This window comes from Vigna unguiculata, chromosome 11 (assembly GCF_037176805.1).
Source record: "Vigna unguiculata cultivar grain cowpea cultivar isolate G323 ecotype 2 chromosome 11, ASM3717680v1, whole genome shotgun sequence".
NCBI lineage: Eukaryota > Viridiplantae > Streptophyta > Magnoliopsida > Fabales > Fabaceae > Vigna > Vigna unguiculata.
The window spans coordinates 47,591,963-47,610,168 of record NC_140802.1 but is presented as its reverse complement, the minus strand read 5'-3'; the positions used below and the strand labels follow the sequence as shown (position 1 = coordinate 47,610,168).

At 33.5% G+C, this 18,206-nt stretch overlaps 2 protein-coding genes across 4 annotated transcripts; one reads left to right on the top strand and one right to left on the bottom strand.

The window, feature by feature from the left end:
• Positions 1 to 121: 121 nt before the first annotated feature.
• Positions 122 to 8,956, bottom strand: LOC114169955 (SNARE associated Golgi protein family). 2 transcript variants are annotated; one of them, XR_003601027.2, is made up of 8 exons: positions 8,231 to 8,956; positions 8,094 to 8,146; positions 7,776 to 7,868; positions 6,904 to 7,127; positions 5,752 to 5,818; positions 4,081 to 4,247; positions 2,015 to 2,128; positions 122 to 405 (listed from the first exon to the last, which is right to left on the bottom strand). XR_003601027.2 is itself a non-coding variant. In XM_028055366.2 (7 exons), exons 1-7 carry the CDS (start codon positions 8,673 to 8,675, stop codon positions 382 to 384), a joined length of 1,020 nt encoding a protein of 339 aa, XP_027911167.1. In that variant the 5' UTR covers positions 8,676 to 8,949; the 3' UTR covers positions 122 to 381. The 2 variants fall into 2 exon arrangements, 1 of the variants encoding a protein (XP_027911167.1); XM_028055366.2 differs by lacking the exon at positions 4,081 to 4,247 and having other exon boundaries at positions 8,231 to 8,949.
• Positions 8,957 to 10,357: 1,401 nt separating this feature from the next.
• On the top strand, positions 10,358 to 17,793 carry LOC114169957 (peptidyl-prolyl cis-trans isomerase FKBP43-like). Of its 2 annotated transcripts, none has more exons than XM_028055370.2 (13): positions 10,358 to 10,507; positions 10,610 to 10,683; positions 10,773 to 11,005; positions 11,317 to 11,453; positions 11,572 to 11,914; positions 12,036 to 12,257; positions 12,975 to 13,154; positions 15,029 to 15,253; positions 16,327 to 16,609; positions 16,827 to 16,914; positions 16,990 to 17,031; positions 17,300 to 17,348; positions 17,445 to 17,793. In XM_028055370.2, exons 1-13 carry the CDS (start codon positions 10,495 to 10,497, stop codon positions 17,524 to 17,526), a joined length of 1,971 nt encoding a protein of 656 aa, XP_027911171.2. In that variant the 5' UTR covers positions 10,358 to 10,494; the 3' UTR covers positions 17,527 to 17,793. The 2 variants fall into 2 exon arrangements, with proteins under 2 accessions (XP_027911171.2, XP_027911170.2); XM_028055369.2 differs by having other exon boundaries at positions 15,026 to 15,253.
• Positions 17,794 to 18,206: the final 413 nt, after the last annotated feature.

Genomic DNA, 18,206 nt, shown 5'->3' with positions numbered 1-18,206 from the left:
TCTGCACCTTTGTTTTTCTTATCGCGGATGATTCATCAGTTACATGAATCGCTATTGAGTTTGCTAATTACAAAGGAAACATTTTAAATAAAATAGAATTTAATCGTTCCCAGCAACCCCGTTAAGAAATTAATGCGTCATAACTTTATATATGGCATGACACAAGCAAACTTTTGGTGCAATTGAAGGGGGGAACATTGCAAAAGATACAAAATGATCCTACCTGTCAAAACTAATGTTCTAATTTACAAGGGACGAGCTGGGTCTATTACTTTCCGTAGTTATCCTATCATTATCGATGTTTATTTATTCAGATATCAATTTCCAATCTATTCAAGTGAGTTTCTCTTCATTCCCAATGCTGGGTTTTGTCTAGAAGGTCTATTCGATGTCCTTTATAGCATCCTGCATTACAACGTTAAAAAAATGAGTTATTAGTGAGTCAAATCAAAGCATTAACTAATGATGACGGAGAATAGAATGCAACAGTTTGTACAGTAACTGCATCAGCACTATTATTTTATCGGTACTAATAAGTGTCATCTAGATAAAACGGTGGGAGGGTGTGCTCACACCAATTAGCTCATTACAAGTTGAAATTAAAAATAAGAGTCAATCCGATTCATTTTTTTCATTGATTATAAAATTTGTAATTTGATTTGATCCATGACCTATTAAGGATTGATAGATTAATGGCTTGATTCCCTCAAAAATGTTTTATCCTTCTAGTTTATTTTATGTATTTATTGTAATACAATTAAAATAGATTGACTTCACTAATTTTTTCATAGCAGTACACTCTCAAAGTGCACTTATTTCACCAAATATTATTATGAAAATAATAATTTAAAAATAAAATGTCAACCAACAAACAAACAAATAAATTCAAACGTTATTTAACAATATTCTAATATTAAAAAAAAATCAAATCATCAACTTATATAATTAAAAATAGTAAATAATTATAATAAAAATTAAAAAAAAATGATAAACAACTAATACGGGGTTATTGTGGGTGGGCTACAAATCAAGTCACCTTTTTTCAGTTCATGGTGAAAACTCATTTTGACATCTTTAGAAAAGCCCACCGAATGAGATGAATTAGCCTTGTCCTAGTTTGAACGTACGTTAAGACTATAAAGGCAGCATTCCACTGCTACCAAGAATTCGCAAAATGGTAAAAAATGAAAAGACAAACATCTTGAAGAAGTGAAAAAATCTAATGATAAATAACGGTCAAAACACGAAATCATGGAATTCAATTGTGTACAATTTATATCTCATACTACAGATTCAAATGTAAGGTATACACTAGCCAACTCGGCCCCAAATCAAGTCACATTCACAACTCATGTTAGCTAATAACCCAAACTCAAGATCTTAAATAATTGATTAACCATAACAGCAGTGTGGAAAGAATGGGGGCTTTGTACCTATTTCCCCCCAAGATAATTAAAAATTATCTAAATAACTAACTACTCCAAAGAGTCAATAAATATGGCGAAGATTGGTTCAGTAAAATCTTGTTATCAAGGTCCTAGACTTCCTGATATGCTCACATGTCTTCTCCAACCTTTTTGGTGCGTTTTTCAAAAGTTAGTTAGACAGCTATTTTTTCTATAAATAGGACCTTGTATGAATTGTTGTAATCAACCAAGAGTTGAGAGTTCAATATAAGAGAAACCTTGAGTTGTAATCTATGTTCTTATTGAATTTCTTTGAATTTCTAACATACGGTGTAGATTGAAGTTAGTTATGATTCTTCATTTAATCCTTCAGATTAAGCCCTTAACTGTTCTTACAGATTCTTCGTTATATTGTGGCGGGCAGTCAGTCTAGTGGACTCGTGAGCTATTTCTTTACAATTCTTAAATTCTTTTCATCTTCACCGCACAAAATCTAAACTTTGTCCCAATTCCCAAGATTAGACATTGCTGTTGAGACACTAAATGGAAAACCTTTCACTTTTGTTTGTTATCAAATATTAAATTTTACAAAAATCAAAGGATAATACCTTTGCAAGTCGTGTGACATATGTAGCAGCCAATGCAGTGGCCAACAGTCCCAGCCCAAGAGTTAGCAGCTGACTGTTTCCTCCAAATATATTACTAAGTTCGGATTCATCTTGCTGAAATGTAGAAGCAACAATTGCATTAAAGAAGTAATGAGCGAAGTTACTCTCTTTCCATAATCCATTATACATAAATAAAAGTAAAATAAAACCATTAAATTGATGAATTGAAAATGCGAAGGGCAAAAAATAACTTCAATATAGCTTAACATATAAGATTTGTACTATTCTGCGGGAAAACGGCTAATATACACTGTATTTTAAAACAGTAACATAGGAGATGATTTAACCAACACCTTAATTTTATCATTCTGTTAGAATATAAAAATTCCTTTTGCTTTTGGAGTCTTACAATATATTAGTCTGATTGGGCTGCCCATACGCATTACTCCACCAAGATTTACTTAGCTTTTTTAGTGTATCCACCTTGCTCAAATCCTGTAGATCTCTTTCTACTTACTTATTGTTGCTAGAAATATCGCATTAATTAGGGAAACATAGCATTTATTGTTTATTAGAGAAAATAGATATTGTTTGATATTGGTAGATATTGTTGATATTGTTTATTAAAATATCTTCTATTTACCATATTTAGGTTTGGTTACCATATATACTTGTATCACTCTTTATTATAAATACATTCACCCTATGTATATTTTAGACACAAGGGAGATTACCCCTATACAGTTTTTCTCAATATTCAACAATTGCTTTGCATGATGCGCCCAAAATATTCATTGTGCTACTTGTATTATGGTATAGTCTCCAATTATCACCTCTAAGCAAGGTTTGATGTACCTAGTACTTACATTCTAAGAAATGTGAATGGTGGTTTGGTTGTTACAATACATCTTCATTTGTTGGATTTCACAAAATTTCAATTCTTGAAATTGTTTCACTTGTAGAAGTTCACAAGTGAGAGACATCATTGTTCTCTATTCAGCATTAGCAAGCACTAAACTGGACAACCAAATTTTGTTTCTTACTTTTCCAAAAAGTAATGTGAACACGATGCCCTAAAGTGGAGCGTGTACCCATAGGAGATCCTGTCTAATTAGCATCGCAATAGCCAGAGGTGTGGGTATTCCTTTTATCTCCATACAACAAACCTTTGCCCTGGAGTCTTTTTGAGGTATCTTAAGATGTCGATGATAGCATTCCAATGATCAATAAAAGAATTTTGCATAAACTGGACAACTATACCCATGGGAAAAGTTAGATAAGGTGTAGTAATAGTCACATAACTAAGTTTCAAAACAAGTCTTCTATATCTCTTTGGATTACGGAGAGGTTCACCTTGATTTGCCATTAATTTTTTATTTGGATCCATAGGGCTATATATTGATCTCTAGTCAGTAATGCTTGTTTCTTCTGAGATATCAACACGCATTTCCTTTAACAAACTATAATGCCTTCCTTTGATTAAATCACTTTAATGCCTAGAAAGTATTTGAGACTTCTAAGATTTTTAGTCTGAAAATAATTACATAAGTGTTGCTTTAGCGGCAAGATTCTAGTAGTATCGTTTCCTGCTCCATGTAAATCTCCTCTTTTAGATCACCATCAGGGAAAGCATTTTCTATATCTATTGCATGTAGAGGCCAATGATGTATAGCTGCCATGGCAAAGAAGTGACGTGCAATAGTCATTTTAGCTACTTGAGAAAATGTATCACCATAATCAAGACCATATATTTGAGTATATCCTTTGGCCACCAATCTAGCTTTGGGGCAGTCAACTTTGCAATTTGACCCAACTTTAGTGGCATAAACCCAACGACAATCAACAACCTTTTGTCTAGGTGGAAGAGGAACTAAGTTCCATGTACCATTACATTCAAAAGCTTGCATTTCATCATTCATGGCTTGTCACCATCCCATATGATCAAGTGTCTCTTTCATATTTTTAGGAATGGTAATGAAAGGTACAAAGGAGATAAAAGAACAATAAGAAGGGGACAAACGATAATAACTTATCAATAGGATGAGGATTGTAAGCAGAGTGAATACCTTTTTGAACGGCAATAGGCCAATTGGAATCTTCATGGATTTGTAGTATGGAATGGCAATGGTGAAGGACTTGATGAAGAGGACTCACCATGTTCCATTGGACCAATCATTGGAGTTCGTTGTTGGGAGGTGATAAGAGGAGGAGGAGATGGTCCAAGTGATTTGGGCTTATGAGAAGAATTTGAATTATTAGGGGGACGTTGGAACAATATTACGAGTAGTATACAAAAAGAGCTTAACTAAAGGCAAAGACAAGACTTATCTGACAAAGTTAACATCTTCTCTAGTGGAGGAGAAGAAAGGAGTTTGTTCAATAAAATGTGACACTTGCATACATGTAATATCTTTTAGTGCACGGAAATAACATGAATACCCTATTTGAATGCGAGATTATCCTAAATAGACAAATTTGATTGCTCGGGCTGAAAGTTTATCCAAACCTAGAGACACGTCATGTACAAAAGATTTGTTTAGAAACACAATGGAATATAGAACTTTATTGTCCAAAGAGGAAGAGAGCATTCTATTAATTAGATAACAAACACTGAGAATGACATCACCTCAGTGATGGACAGGAACATTGACACCAAGCAGCAAGATACAAGCAATCTCAACTAAGTGTTGATTATTTCTGTCTACTATACCATTTTGCTGAGATGTAAAAGGACAAGTGGATAGGTATAAAATGCCATGTGAGTTTAAAAAAGTGAAAAAAACCAAAAGAAAGTATTATCACTTCTTTAGATCTTGATTGTTTGGCCAAATTGGTTCTTGATTTCATCTAGGAATGACGCAAAAATACTTAAATGTTTAGATCGATCTTTAATTAGGTAAACCCTAGTACAATGAGAATATGCATCAATGTAAGTGACAAAATAAAGAAACTCAAAGGATGAAACTCAACTTGGACCTAGAAACTAAAGATTGAAAATATGAAGAAAAGAGCTTAAGAGATTGGTTGTCTCTCAGCCGATATTTGTTATTTATAGAGGAAAATTACATCTAGGTAATTAATGATAATAAGTAAACAACTCATAGGTACAACATATAGTAGTTTTCCAATCCAACTGCCAACTACCTATTTTTAATACTTATTCTAACAACTACTGATATTTAATAGCTATTTTAACAAGAAGAAATAGAGAGCACAAGTGGAATTAGACAATTGATTTTCAATTGACTCAACCATTTATAACTTAAGGCTCCCATTGAAAAAGAGAAAAAGACGAGTACCTAAGAGAATACATGTGTTTGAATTACAAACCTGGTGATAGATCATAAATAAAAGGATTTACACATATCCCTAATGATTGCAAATACATAATGACAGCTCCTAACTATTTTCTTTACATTAACTCAATTATGGTCCCCCAAGTTAGAGAGTTTCTGTATCAGCTGAAACCAGCTTTGCAGAAAGTTTTTATGAAATTGCCAATAGAAAACTGCAGTAATATTTTCATTAGAAAAAATACCTAACGATACATCAATAAGTCTCTAATTAAGCATCATCCATTTCTTTATCACCTTCTCATTCCCCTCCCACGAAAAAAAAAACACAAAAGGAGGAAAAGAAGCATAAACATTAAGGTAACGAAAAGCATAAAATATTCCAATAATGATTAAATAACCAAGAGTACAACGAACAAGGAGAAAAACCAAGTACAAACTCACAATTATTGCTCTTCCAAAGGCCCCAGCACTAACATAAGCCCAAGTTCCTGGAAGCATCCCCAACCAACTGCGTAACAATCATCAGTTTTAAGACATGGACAATCTTACTGAGACAGTTCCAAATAGGTACACAACAAAAATATACCCAGTTTCATTTTAACTACGTTTTACAATTTACCTATACTTCAACTAATCAATGAAAATCTATAACAACCATTATGATGAATTCAAAACAAGGGTATTTTCATGAAGCTGCCCCTAGTTGGAATTGTCCGAACAAATTTTAAGACAGGTACCTGATTATAAGTTCAACGCTCTCAGTATTTTCACCAGTTCATAAAAACAAGACACTAAAAAAATTGAAGAGCAATTGCAATCATCATAAAGCTACAGATATTGCATGCCAAAATTTATATACAAGTTATGCTTTCAAGAGGTTTACATTATTGTTGCGAGTAACACAGCAGTTCAAAGACTTGTCCAAAAGTAAAACTATCATAATGGAACTATGTAATTCATGTAGTCGGCCTCACTTAGTGGAATGAAACTATGCTGCGGTAATCGTACAACTACCCTTTTATAATTATTTTGAATTTGATGTTTAGTCAAAGGGAAACAAAAAACAAAAAAGTTTACTGAAACTGCATAATTTTTAGGATAGCATTTATATGGTGGTAAAGATTGAACACCAAATCCAAATACTGGAACTACGAATTAGAAAATGCAAGCACAATCAAGCATAAAATCATTGTCCTTTTGTCTTATTTTTACCCATTTAGTATGGATCAGTCTAGAACTCAAAACAACATATAAAAGTGCATTAGGATAAATAATTTAATTAAGCACTAATTAATAAAAACATGTTCCATTAGTGTGTATAGCTTAATTTAATCATCTGTCATGAAACTAATCAAATAAGCTGACAGAGCTTACAAGGTCATAAATCACACCCATAAGCTTAAACAAACACCTAATTTACAAGTAGGTTTTGTATGGTAGTATTATAACCTAAATCCAAATTCAAAGAATAATAGACGAGCTCAAATATGCTCTTCTAGAGCACTAAGTTTTTCTTACATACCAATCAATTATTTTAAAAAGACACTAGAAATCCGTATAACATTGGCAATTGATCAGCAATACGCACCATACCTTCCCAGTACATATGGAATAAACTTAACAGATGTCAATCCATATAAATAATTCCCCAAAGAAAATGGCAGCAGAGGACTCAATCGAAGCAGCGTCACAACCCTGAAGCCATTTTCTCCAATAGCTTTGTCAATAGCAAGAAACTTCTTATTTCCTTCCACTAGTTTTAGAATTCGCTCACGAGCAAAATATCTTGCAATTAGAAAAGCAACACTGGCTGCCACCTGAAATACCTTAAAATATTAGATTGAAAATACCCATTCCATTATAATTAATTAACAACATAAAAGAGCGTATACTTCTTTAACCAGTAATAATTTCAAAATAAAATATGATGTTATTCAGTCTAATAATACACTTATAAGTTACTTGTTTGCTCTTGCATGCTAAATTATAGATGTTTAATTGTTGGAGATTCTAAATCTAATAGAGGTACAGTCAAATTATACACTTTATAACTTGTGACGTTGAGTTACATCTATAATCCAGTTTCTAAAATGTTCCCAGAAAGGCTATCATAAATATCTATTTTCATGTTTGAGATGTCCCATCTTCGGCTAAGGGTGTTAGATAGTTACAGATGTGACATTAACTATAGCCATGACCAAATTATAGTATATCATATTATATAAGTAGATGACCACCTCTTACAATCTAGTTTTCTGATAAGTAATGTTGAATATTAACAAGTAGATGACCAAATAGTAGACTGTAAATCACAAGTGGAAGAATACTAACTAGTTGATTATCATAAAAAAAATATCAATAAAATGAAAAAAAAAATTGTAGATGATGCAGTCAACTGATTGCAACTATGTATGAACTTTGTGTGCAAGTAGGTTTACTTGGTGTCCTTCACATGGTTGACTCACCGTTCCACTGATAGAGACTATGATAGTGCCAACAACAGATCCAAATAGAAGTCCAGCTGACATGGTCAAAGGAATGGCAGGAATCGCAAGGATCTGGGACAACATAAATAAAGCGAAGTTAGATAGAAGCGTTGCACGTGTACAGAGAAGGCACGTAACTTGAAAGCAAACAGTGAATGGGCATTATGTTGTTTAGTGAGTAGAGTAGCATGTAGCATGTAGCTTAGAGAGTAGAGAATGTGAAGGTTATGAGATATAAGGGTTGAGTAAAGAGTGAGAAGTTGAATGAAAATGGAACGTAATATGATGCATTGATACCTCCAATCCAGCATAAACGGCAACGAATAATGCATATCCAGCAGGACCATATCCTGGTGGTTAAAAGACAGAAAGGTGTTGGGGGCGAGAAATAGGAATAAATAAATGAGATGAGAGAAAAAGTTTGGGAAAGATACCTTCAATAAAAAGGGAGAGTTGGTTTAAGAAGGAGTTGATCTGGTCCCTGTAGATATAGCCAACGGAGGCAAAACCGCCGATGACACCGAGGAGTAAGAAACCGGCCAAAAGGGTGCCTTTGAAGGCTGTGGCGTCCTGGAAGTCAGAGCGGGAGTCGGTGTTGTCGGCGGCGTCCCCGTCTCCTTGGGAATCGTTGGGGCTAAACAAACGCTTTAAGGCAGAGTCGGAGGGGGCAGTGTTGATCTTGGCCCCCAATTGCTTTTTGGGGTCTCTCTGAGTCTGTCTGAGGGAGGAGCATGGGGTGAGGAAGTGAGAGCGTCTGTGGGGTGTGAGGATGAAAGAAGAACGTGGGGAGAGGCGACAGTGGTAACGGTGGGAGAGAGTGAGAGCGAGAGTGTGAGTGTAAAGAGAAGAGGAGAGGCATGGAAGGGAGAGAGTGCGCATGGTACGAGATATGGAGTACGAGGTAGCCGGTAGGATAGGATAGGATGTTATAAACCAACGTCGAACAGTTGGTGTGTTGTTCCAACTAGAATGTTCAAATGCTCCACCCACCACTGCACTCCACCGCTCTCAGCTCGCGCATGAATGGAAATTCCGGAAATGGATGAACCATGATTCAAGAAACTCCTCTTCCTCTCGCGTCACGTCGCGGGACAATCACTTTATTTTTTATTTTTTATTTTTGTGGTTGCATTTACAACCACACCTCATCTTCGCCGAGCCAACCCTACCCTATTATCCCCGACCAACTTACCCATGTTATGCAAAAATATTAAAACATAAATTATATTATTCTTATGATTTATTAAGCCTATATAACTTTGATAGTGCCTTCTCTCAAAATTTCAAGTTAAACTATCACATAATAATAATAATAATAATAATAATATTATTATTATTATTATTATTATTAACTGGTAACATAAAATATATAAAATTTTCAATGGAATTTTCGTATGTTTGTCTTTAAACTATTTTTTTGCAGAGGAAAAATAGTTGTGTTCGTCTATTGTCAAATAGTCTTGAAATTATGAATTGAAATTATAAATGAATGATTGTGACGTAAACATGTGATTTGAATTTTCCGTTGGTTTTTTATTGTATTCTTTTGCTTCGCTGTCTATTAAAATTATATTAATGAACATTGATTTTGAACTTTTAAAATATATTAAAAGTATTTTTAAAATATTAATACAACGTAGTTTTAATTGGCAATACCAAAATATCTAATAAAAAATTTGGATTCTATTTAGTGTCGTTAAAAACTTCAATATTTTTAACTTTTTCCTATCAGTGTAGAATAATCATTAAAAAAAATGTTCCCATGAACAATGTTGTCTCAAATTTTAACTCCATATATCACTTAAAGTATTTTATTATAATATTCAAATAAAATTAAGTAAGAGCGAATTAAATTTAATTTTGGACTCAATTCAATATCTCACATTATGAAAAAATTATTTCAAATATAAATCGTTATTTTTCTAACTTTTTATTGGATGGGATGATAAAGTGATTTAAAGAATGATGCTTAGAACCTAACTAAGGGACTTGTTATGGTTAAGAGACTTGTTATGATAGATCGAATAATCCTATATTGTTTAAAAATCAAAACCAATAAAAACTTAAATATGACTTAATCCCTTAACCCTTTAATGTTTTTATTTTAAAAATAAAATTAGGATTTAAAATTTCAAAACAATATTTCAAATATAATATCTTATCATAATATTAATCAATTTGAAGTTGAAATAATAATATTATGTCAAGTATATATAACTATAACAATATATTAATCAAATTTTGTTAAGTTTATTTGAAGTTTTATACACATCTTATACTGTTTGATACATTTTTACTTTAATATTAAGTCAAAAATTATTATAAAATATGTTTAAAATATCAAATAAATTTAACAAAATTTGATTAAAAATACTGAATTTACATATTTTAAAAAATAAAAGACTAAAATTTTGAAATAAACTAATTTTAAAATTAAGCGAAAGACAAAAAGAATATATTTAACCCAATATTTTGATTAAGACATTTACTTTAATTTAAAAATTGATATCGCTTATTTTCACTATCCCATATATAACCATTTGTCTATTATATTAACGGTTATTATAATTTTCAAGACATAGATTCATTCTTTTATCCAAGATTCTAAAACACACCAGTGATAAAAAGGGCGGCAAAGAGCCTTGGCAGCGGGTTTAGGGTTTAGGAGGCGCGGAGGAGGAGGGCGGTTGTCGGAGACATGGCTTTCTGGGGTAAGCTTCCCTTGGCTGGTTGTTTCTGCAATATTCTTAGGTCTAAAACGTAACTACAATTTATTCATTCGTTCGTTCGTTCGTTCGTTCACTGAACCGCAGGAGTGGAAGTGAAACCGGGAAAGCCTTTTACTCATAAATACGAGGATTCCAAAGGACGCCTCCATATTTCAATGGTAGTGGTAGTGTGGTGTTGCTGTGAATTAATCGCGCAGAAACCAACAGATTTTATTGTTAAAATGTGCTATTTTTAATGTTTACTCAGGCCACTCTTGGGTTGGGCACTGCGACAGCTAAAAGCACACTCCAGTGCAATGTGGGAAACAGGAGCCCTGTATATCTATGCTCTCTCTATCCTGGAAACGCAGAGTCATTGCAATTAAACTTAGAGCTCGAAGAAGTTGATCAAGTTCTTTTCTCTGTAATTGGCCCTCGGAGCATTCATCTCTGCGGGTACTATCTCGCCACTGCCCGCAACGCCAATCTTATTGATGATTCGTATCCTTCTTCCTCCTCCTCATGTCCCATCTTTATTTTACATTCATTCAAATTATTCCTTCAACCCTTCACATAAACTTGTTGTTTACTTTAACTGAAACCTTTATTTGGATACTCCATTTTCCACTGTGTTTCTGTGTTCTTTTGTATTGTATTGTATTGTATTGTATTAGATTAGATTAGTCTAAACAATAACATACCGTGCCTATCAAAAGAGAGAATACAATTATATATCTTTTTTTTCTTTGTTCCCGTTGAATTTTTCTCTCAATGGTTTTCTTTTTCTTAACTTCCTTCACTACAATGCAAAGTGAATCATATGGGGAGGATATCGCTGATACAGAAACAGAGAGATCTGATTACAGTGACGAAGATGGGTATGAAGATAGTTTTATTGACGATGACATTGTTCCAGAGGCTTCCTCACCATCTCTTATTTCCAAAGAAGGCAAGTTCAAATAATATTGTCAACCCTTCCACGAATGGAGCAATTTTTCTTTTTTTCTCTAGCTTCCCCCAATTCAAAACTCTATATGTTTCGTTTGTTTTGATTGTGCTCATTGCAGAGGAAGCTTCTCATGACAACGGACCAAAAATTAGGAAAGGCAGTCTTCGACGGCTTAGGAAGATGTACCGGTCAGTCGAGTCAGATGATGATGGCTGTGGCGGAGAAAAGATAATTGTCGATGACAGAATGCATGACCAAAACCAGGAAACTGACAATGAAGATAGCCTACCCATTTCATCTCTTTACAAGAATAAAGCCTCTGGAAGGGTCTTGGACAAAGAAGTGGATGCTAGTGTCGTCAGAGGAGCTGGTTATGCCAGCAACAAGAATGGGGGTGGAAATAATATTTTTGAAACAAATCTAGAGGCTGGACATGTCCTTGTAGATAGTCAGACACAAAGGTGACTCTTAATTCTTGATTAATGTTCAAACACAGGCTTGCTTTTCTGAGTCTCAGGTGTCAGGGGATGTGTATTTTTTGTTTCTTTTCTCTGTTCATAAATGATGTTTCCGCCAAAACAGGGAAGCTGTGCCATCAAAGCACTTGGTAGATCCTTGCACATCTCTGGATGTTGGGGATATTAAAAGTCCAAAGAAGAAAAAGAAGAAAAAGGAAAAAGGGACAAAGAGTTCCTGTAATGGCCATTCTATCAAACTAGATAATGTTATAGATGAGCTAAAAATCGAAGAGATGAACCAGGTTGTTGTGGCAGGAGGGAAACAAGAGCAGCATGTTGATGATATGTGAGTGATTATGTCTTCTGAATTCTTGATTCTAAAACTGCAGCTGCTTTTCATGATTGAGTATTATGAGAATTTGGAATATTTGTCATTTTGTAGAATAAACTGTTGCACTATTGACTGTTATATATATACATACACACACACACACACACACACATATATATATATATATATATATATATATATCAGGTAAATAAGAATGGTAAATATATAGACCATTAGTTAATATTTTATTGATCAATATTGAAAGACAAATAAACAGGATTTTTATAAGTGGTCATATGTTTACAACCAATTTCTAATATTAACCATCTATGTGTGATTGTATGGCCTAAATTTTGAATGTTCACATTCTTAAAATGTAAGCCTTTCGTATTTACCTGATCCATCACTTATATACGTTTGTGTTTGGGTTTTACTTACACCGCAATGATCGTGTAAAACTTTTTATAATGTCATCTAATCACACATTACTATGCATATTATGTTTATTGTTTTCGGTAATAAATACTTTTACGAGTAATATCCAAGATATTTTCGTTTACTGAATGTTTGTAAATATTGACATTGATAGTGCATAAAAAATAATAAACCCATTTGTTATATTAAATTAGAGTGCTTAGTTTAGGAATGGATTAATTACTGTAATTCCTTTTGTTCTGTTATCTGTAAAGGTTTCTGGTTTGGTTGTTAATCCTTTTTATCCTTGTTATGAAGGGAAACTGAGACCACAGATAAAATACTGCCTTCCTCTCAGGTTGATCATGGACTGGGTGAAAAGCCAAAGAAGAAAAGAAAAGAAAGATCTAAAGAGGGGATGGTTTCAATTGCTACTGATGGTTATCAAAACAGTCTTGTTAATCTGCCTCTAAGAAATGAACAGCACACAGTTAATGAGTAAGTTTTTCTTAACAAACTTCTGTTTGTATAACTGAGTAGTACTTTTTTTTGCTGAAGAACATAAACTGGCAACATGATTTATATATGGTAATGGAGAATTTGGTAAATCACTCTTTATGTCTGAGACTTCTGACAGCATCTTACAAACCAGTATTTTCTGCAACCAAGATACCTTAGATGGTGCATATTAGCAGAGCAACGAGGTTAGTCTTCCTGATGAAAGTTATTTAGAGAATACAGGCCATACATATTTCACAGTAAATTTCTTAGGACTAAATATGTAGAAGTGTATGATGGTGACCCGTATTATCGATTGATACAAAGAACCAAAGAGTTTCTCCCTATAATCCCCAGAGCACAGACTCTTCAGCGGATGCAAACCCTTTGGTTAGCTTCCAACCAGAAAGGAAGAAAAATGCCAGAAAAAAAAATTCCGACCCTGGCAAAGGGTTGGAAAAATGGGTTACCTTGTCTATTTGCAGGTTGCAAGCTACATTGGTATGGACTAAAAAGGTTCATTCACGTTAAGCTTGGCCTTACGTGGGCTGTAGAGCTTTTTGAGTCAGTTTAACAAGTTTTGGTTCATTTTTTTCTTTTCTCCAAAACTAAGGTCCTACAATTTTTCTTATACATTTATTGACATATTTATTTTAATATGATAAATAAAATGCAAATAATTATGTTATTTTACTATTACATTTAGAAAAGAATGAAAGGATAACTAGTGCTATTATTTATACTCTGAAAAACTCTATATTCATCCTTGGTGTTTATATGTGTGTGTATAGATATTATATATTCGTTTTCGGGTATATTACTTTTACTTTGTAAAATTTAAGATTAATATTTATTATGGTGATTATTTTTATTGTCATATTTATTTTAGTGTAATAAATGAATTACAGATAACTATGTTATTTTTTATTATATTTAGAAAAAAAAAAAAAAAAATATATATATATATATATATATATATATATATACATATTTAGTGCAATTATTGTTAATATGAAAAATTCTTAGTGTCATTGTCAACAAAACTATAAGTGGGTTGCCCAAAGTCAAACGGACTAACCCTGCCCAAGCTTGATTCTGACATGGTCTTCGTCTGTTGGGGCTAAAATGGTCAGCTTTTAATTTAGGCTCAAATTTTATGTTCCGAACCTTATTTTGGTATCAGCTTTTTTCATCTGATTGCCACTTCCATATATTTCTTTTACCACGTAAAAAAGCCCCCCTGACCTCATATTTGACCATTCATGCCCCCCCTCATCTCCGTTACTTTGCACAATTCCATTCTTACTGCCCTTCTAGAGTTGTCAAATTTTAGACTCACAGCTAAGTCCCTCAATTGTACCAGTAATATTTTCAAACCTAACAAAATTATTCTTACTTAATCTTAAATATCTACATACTGATACGAGTACAGCATCTGAAATTATGGCTACCATGGAATTTACCTCGGTTTAATATGCATTTAGTGCTTCATAAACTTGTGCCCTTGTACCATCTTTAGGCAAGTAGCAATCAACTAAGGTGATCTTTCCTATCGCTTTAGATAGCAGATATAGAAAGTAAATCTGCTAATGACTTTCAAAACTACTGTCTGTCATTTCACAATTGAATACTTAATGAAATCCCTTCTCTGCTAAAAGAAGTAAAGGTAAAACCTGAAAAAAAATCTCCTTACAAATGAATTTGTGTAGTTACCTTGATGAAGATGGCATGTTGTGCATGTCTAGCATTCAAAATTTCACTGTGTTTTCTCCACTGCCATTCTCCCTGTAATTTTATCTTAAACTTTGAAGTGTCATTCTGTCAGAAAAGAGAAATGAAATTTTGATATCTGATATGCTTTGGCAAATTAGCAGGGATGTTAAAATTTCAGGCAATGTTGCATTGTCTTCTGCTGAGATGGATCCTAAAAAGAATAGAGCAAAGAGGAAAAAGAAAGAACAAGTAAACAAAAGTGACGATGGATATAATGAAGATATCTTCCAAGAGGACAAGGTCAACAGAGATGCAGCAGGGTCACAGAATGCGATTCCTAATTTTTTTGAAGAAAAAGAGCAGCATCAGAAGCGAACTAATGAGAAGTATGGATCTGTTTTGTTTATGTTCTCTAACTAATGAGAAGTCTGGATCTGTTTTATTTATGTTCTCTATGTGAGATAATATTATAACTTGTTACTAATCCATGCTTTAGTGCTAAAATTTAACTGGTGACAATTGATTTTGGCAACAGAAGCTTGACAAACTAGTAATAAATGAACAAGTTTAAACATTTCCAAGATTAGCTGTTCGGTAGATAAATCATGGGATACTGACTAGAATTGATTCAAGCTTTTATGCTTAAAGTGTCCTTATCCCTTCAAGTAAGCGGAAACCAAAATAAAATTCTTATATAAAATTAAAAACAAGCTGGTTAGGAATCAAGCAGCAAATCTTTTTCTGCCTGGTATAAATTATAAAGAAAAACAATTGACAAGGATGAGAAAAAGTGCCTTGCTAGTAGTAGTACTGTTATATCTGTAAGAATAATAATTAAAAAGAAATCAGATGATTTCATGACAAACCTCTAGTAATATGATAGATATTAATGTTTGCTCTTTTAAACTTTTTTCTATATAAATATTTTTTAGAAAGTAGACTTTAAACCCAATTCAATTTTACAAAAACTATTTTATAAGGTGATATTTGCACTTTGTACTATAATTTGGTGACATGTCTAATTGATATGGGATTTCCAACATACACCATCATGCTGAGGAGGATTTGATATATTAAATGTGGAACTATATATTTGTAAGAGGTCTACTAGTAGTCCTGTAGTAGGTGACATGATAGGTCAAACAAATTTTATTAAGATATATACTTATATTATTTTATAAAATGAATTTTAAATCTTATTTCCTTCATAAAATTGGTTTGTAAGGTGAGGCTTGAGATTCATTTCTTTACTATAATTTGATCATATGCCTAATTAATGTGAGCTCTCCAAACATATCACAGTGTAGGGATAGACATTGATACATAACTGAAATTGGAATGTCATTCTGGTCTGAAAGACCAGGGAGAAAAGGATTACTGAAATTGGACTCTCTTTTGTTTATTGTCAATTAGTCTGAGATATATTATAAACCTTACATTCTTAATTTTTCTGGCGCAGGATGGTAGACAATGGTGCTTATGACTTACCTGATGGAAATCAATCGGAGAATAGAAAAGTTAAGAAAAGGAAGAAAATGAGTAAAAGTCAGGGCAATGGGGAAGTTGTAAATTCTAATGTAGCTGTATATGTTGAGCGAAGTGGTGAGACTGAGATGGAGGAGGACAGAAGTAAGGGGGATAATGCAAAACCCTCCAATGTTAGAACATTGACAAATGGACTAGTTATTCAGGAACAAGAGAAGGGGAAAAAAGATGGCAAAATCGCAGCTTCAGGAAAAAAGGTAGTTTATTTAAACGGTTTAAAATACTTTAGATAATAGTTCCATGAAATCAAACCAAAAAAATACGGACGTCCCTATGATTTGGCTAATGATGAGGGTCTGGGCAGTTTACATGAGGTCATATCATCGTGGATTCAAACTTCATGGGCATCATTTATCAAATAAATAAAAGTTGAAGAATTTCTTTGATTTGATTTAAATTACTCTGTTGTTACAGATTAGCATCTATTACACTGGCAAGTTGAAGGAAAATGGAGCTGTCTTTGAGTCAAACGCTGGCCAAACTCCTTTCAAATTTCGCCTTGGTAAACACTATTCACCTAAACCTTGTTTTACCTGAAGAACTATTTATGCTTGTATTAAGTATTAACCTTTTGCAGGTAAAGGAGAGGTTATCGAGGGTTGGGATGTTGGCCTTGAAGGTAGTCATTTTTATATTGTGTGTCCTTTTTTAGTTTTTCCAGTTTTTGCATTTATAGTTTTATTTTTTACAGGCCCCTTGGCCCCTTAATTTCTATTAATTGGTTGAAAATGAGAGTGGTTACCCACGTTGTCTTGGGGTCCATATGAAGTTAATCGAATAATAGTAGTGGATGTGTTTTGAAGATTGTTAGTGGCTTTTCTCATTTAAATGTATTTTCTCTCTAAGAACCGTTGTGATGTATATACCTGCGTATTTATGGTTCCCAGGCATGCAAGTTGGAGAAAAGAGAAGACTTGTCATTCCACCAACACTGACGTACGTGATTGAATTCTTGTGTCTATTTAACGCCATTTCCTTTTCTCTAATTTCGTATTTGGGATCCCTATAACCTCTAACATCTGCATGTATCAGGTCTGAGAGTGATGGACACTCTGACAAAATACCACAAAATTCATGGTTGATTTATGACATTGAACTTGTTAAAGTTCATTGAATATTTCAGCCAACTCATTGATCCAAAAAAAAAAACACGGAGTGAGGAGGCAATTCAGGGACAGCCAAAAGATTGCATAATTTTTAGTTTGGTTCAACATGGATATGTGATTGAATAGTTTTTGGTGTAGATGATAGTGGGTATTGTGTTTGGTGTAGATGATAGAGGGTATTGTGGCACCACCGAATCCTAAGTTTTGATTCTTTCAGATATCGTGTTAACTTTAAAAGATACTCAGGGTTAAAGTGGTGAAAATTTTCGCATAAATATCAGCATAAGAAATACTCAAATACATATAATGCCGAACTAAACAGCGTTATTAATTCCACATTGGCTTAGTAAATTATTTTGTTAGACCTGGTACAACTTCGGATTTAGATATTGGAGGAAAAAGAGGAAAGAAAATACTTTTATCCTTTCTCCCTTTTTCGTGCGGTTTTCATCCACGTCTGTTAACATTCTCCGTTTGTTCCTTTTCCTCCACCTGTGCTTGTGTTTCTGCCACTGCATGGGTACCATCGGAGGCAAGCTCTTGGCTTACGTTGCTCCTAACCGTATTTGGGGGAGATGGACACGTTCATATTCTGGAGTAAGCTTTCCGGAATATGTTGCCGAATTTGCATTCCAAAACCCTTGTGCAATAGTTTCGTAATGCACTTTTCAGAGTGTACAAAATAGCC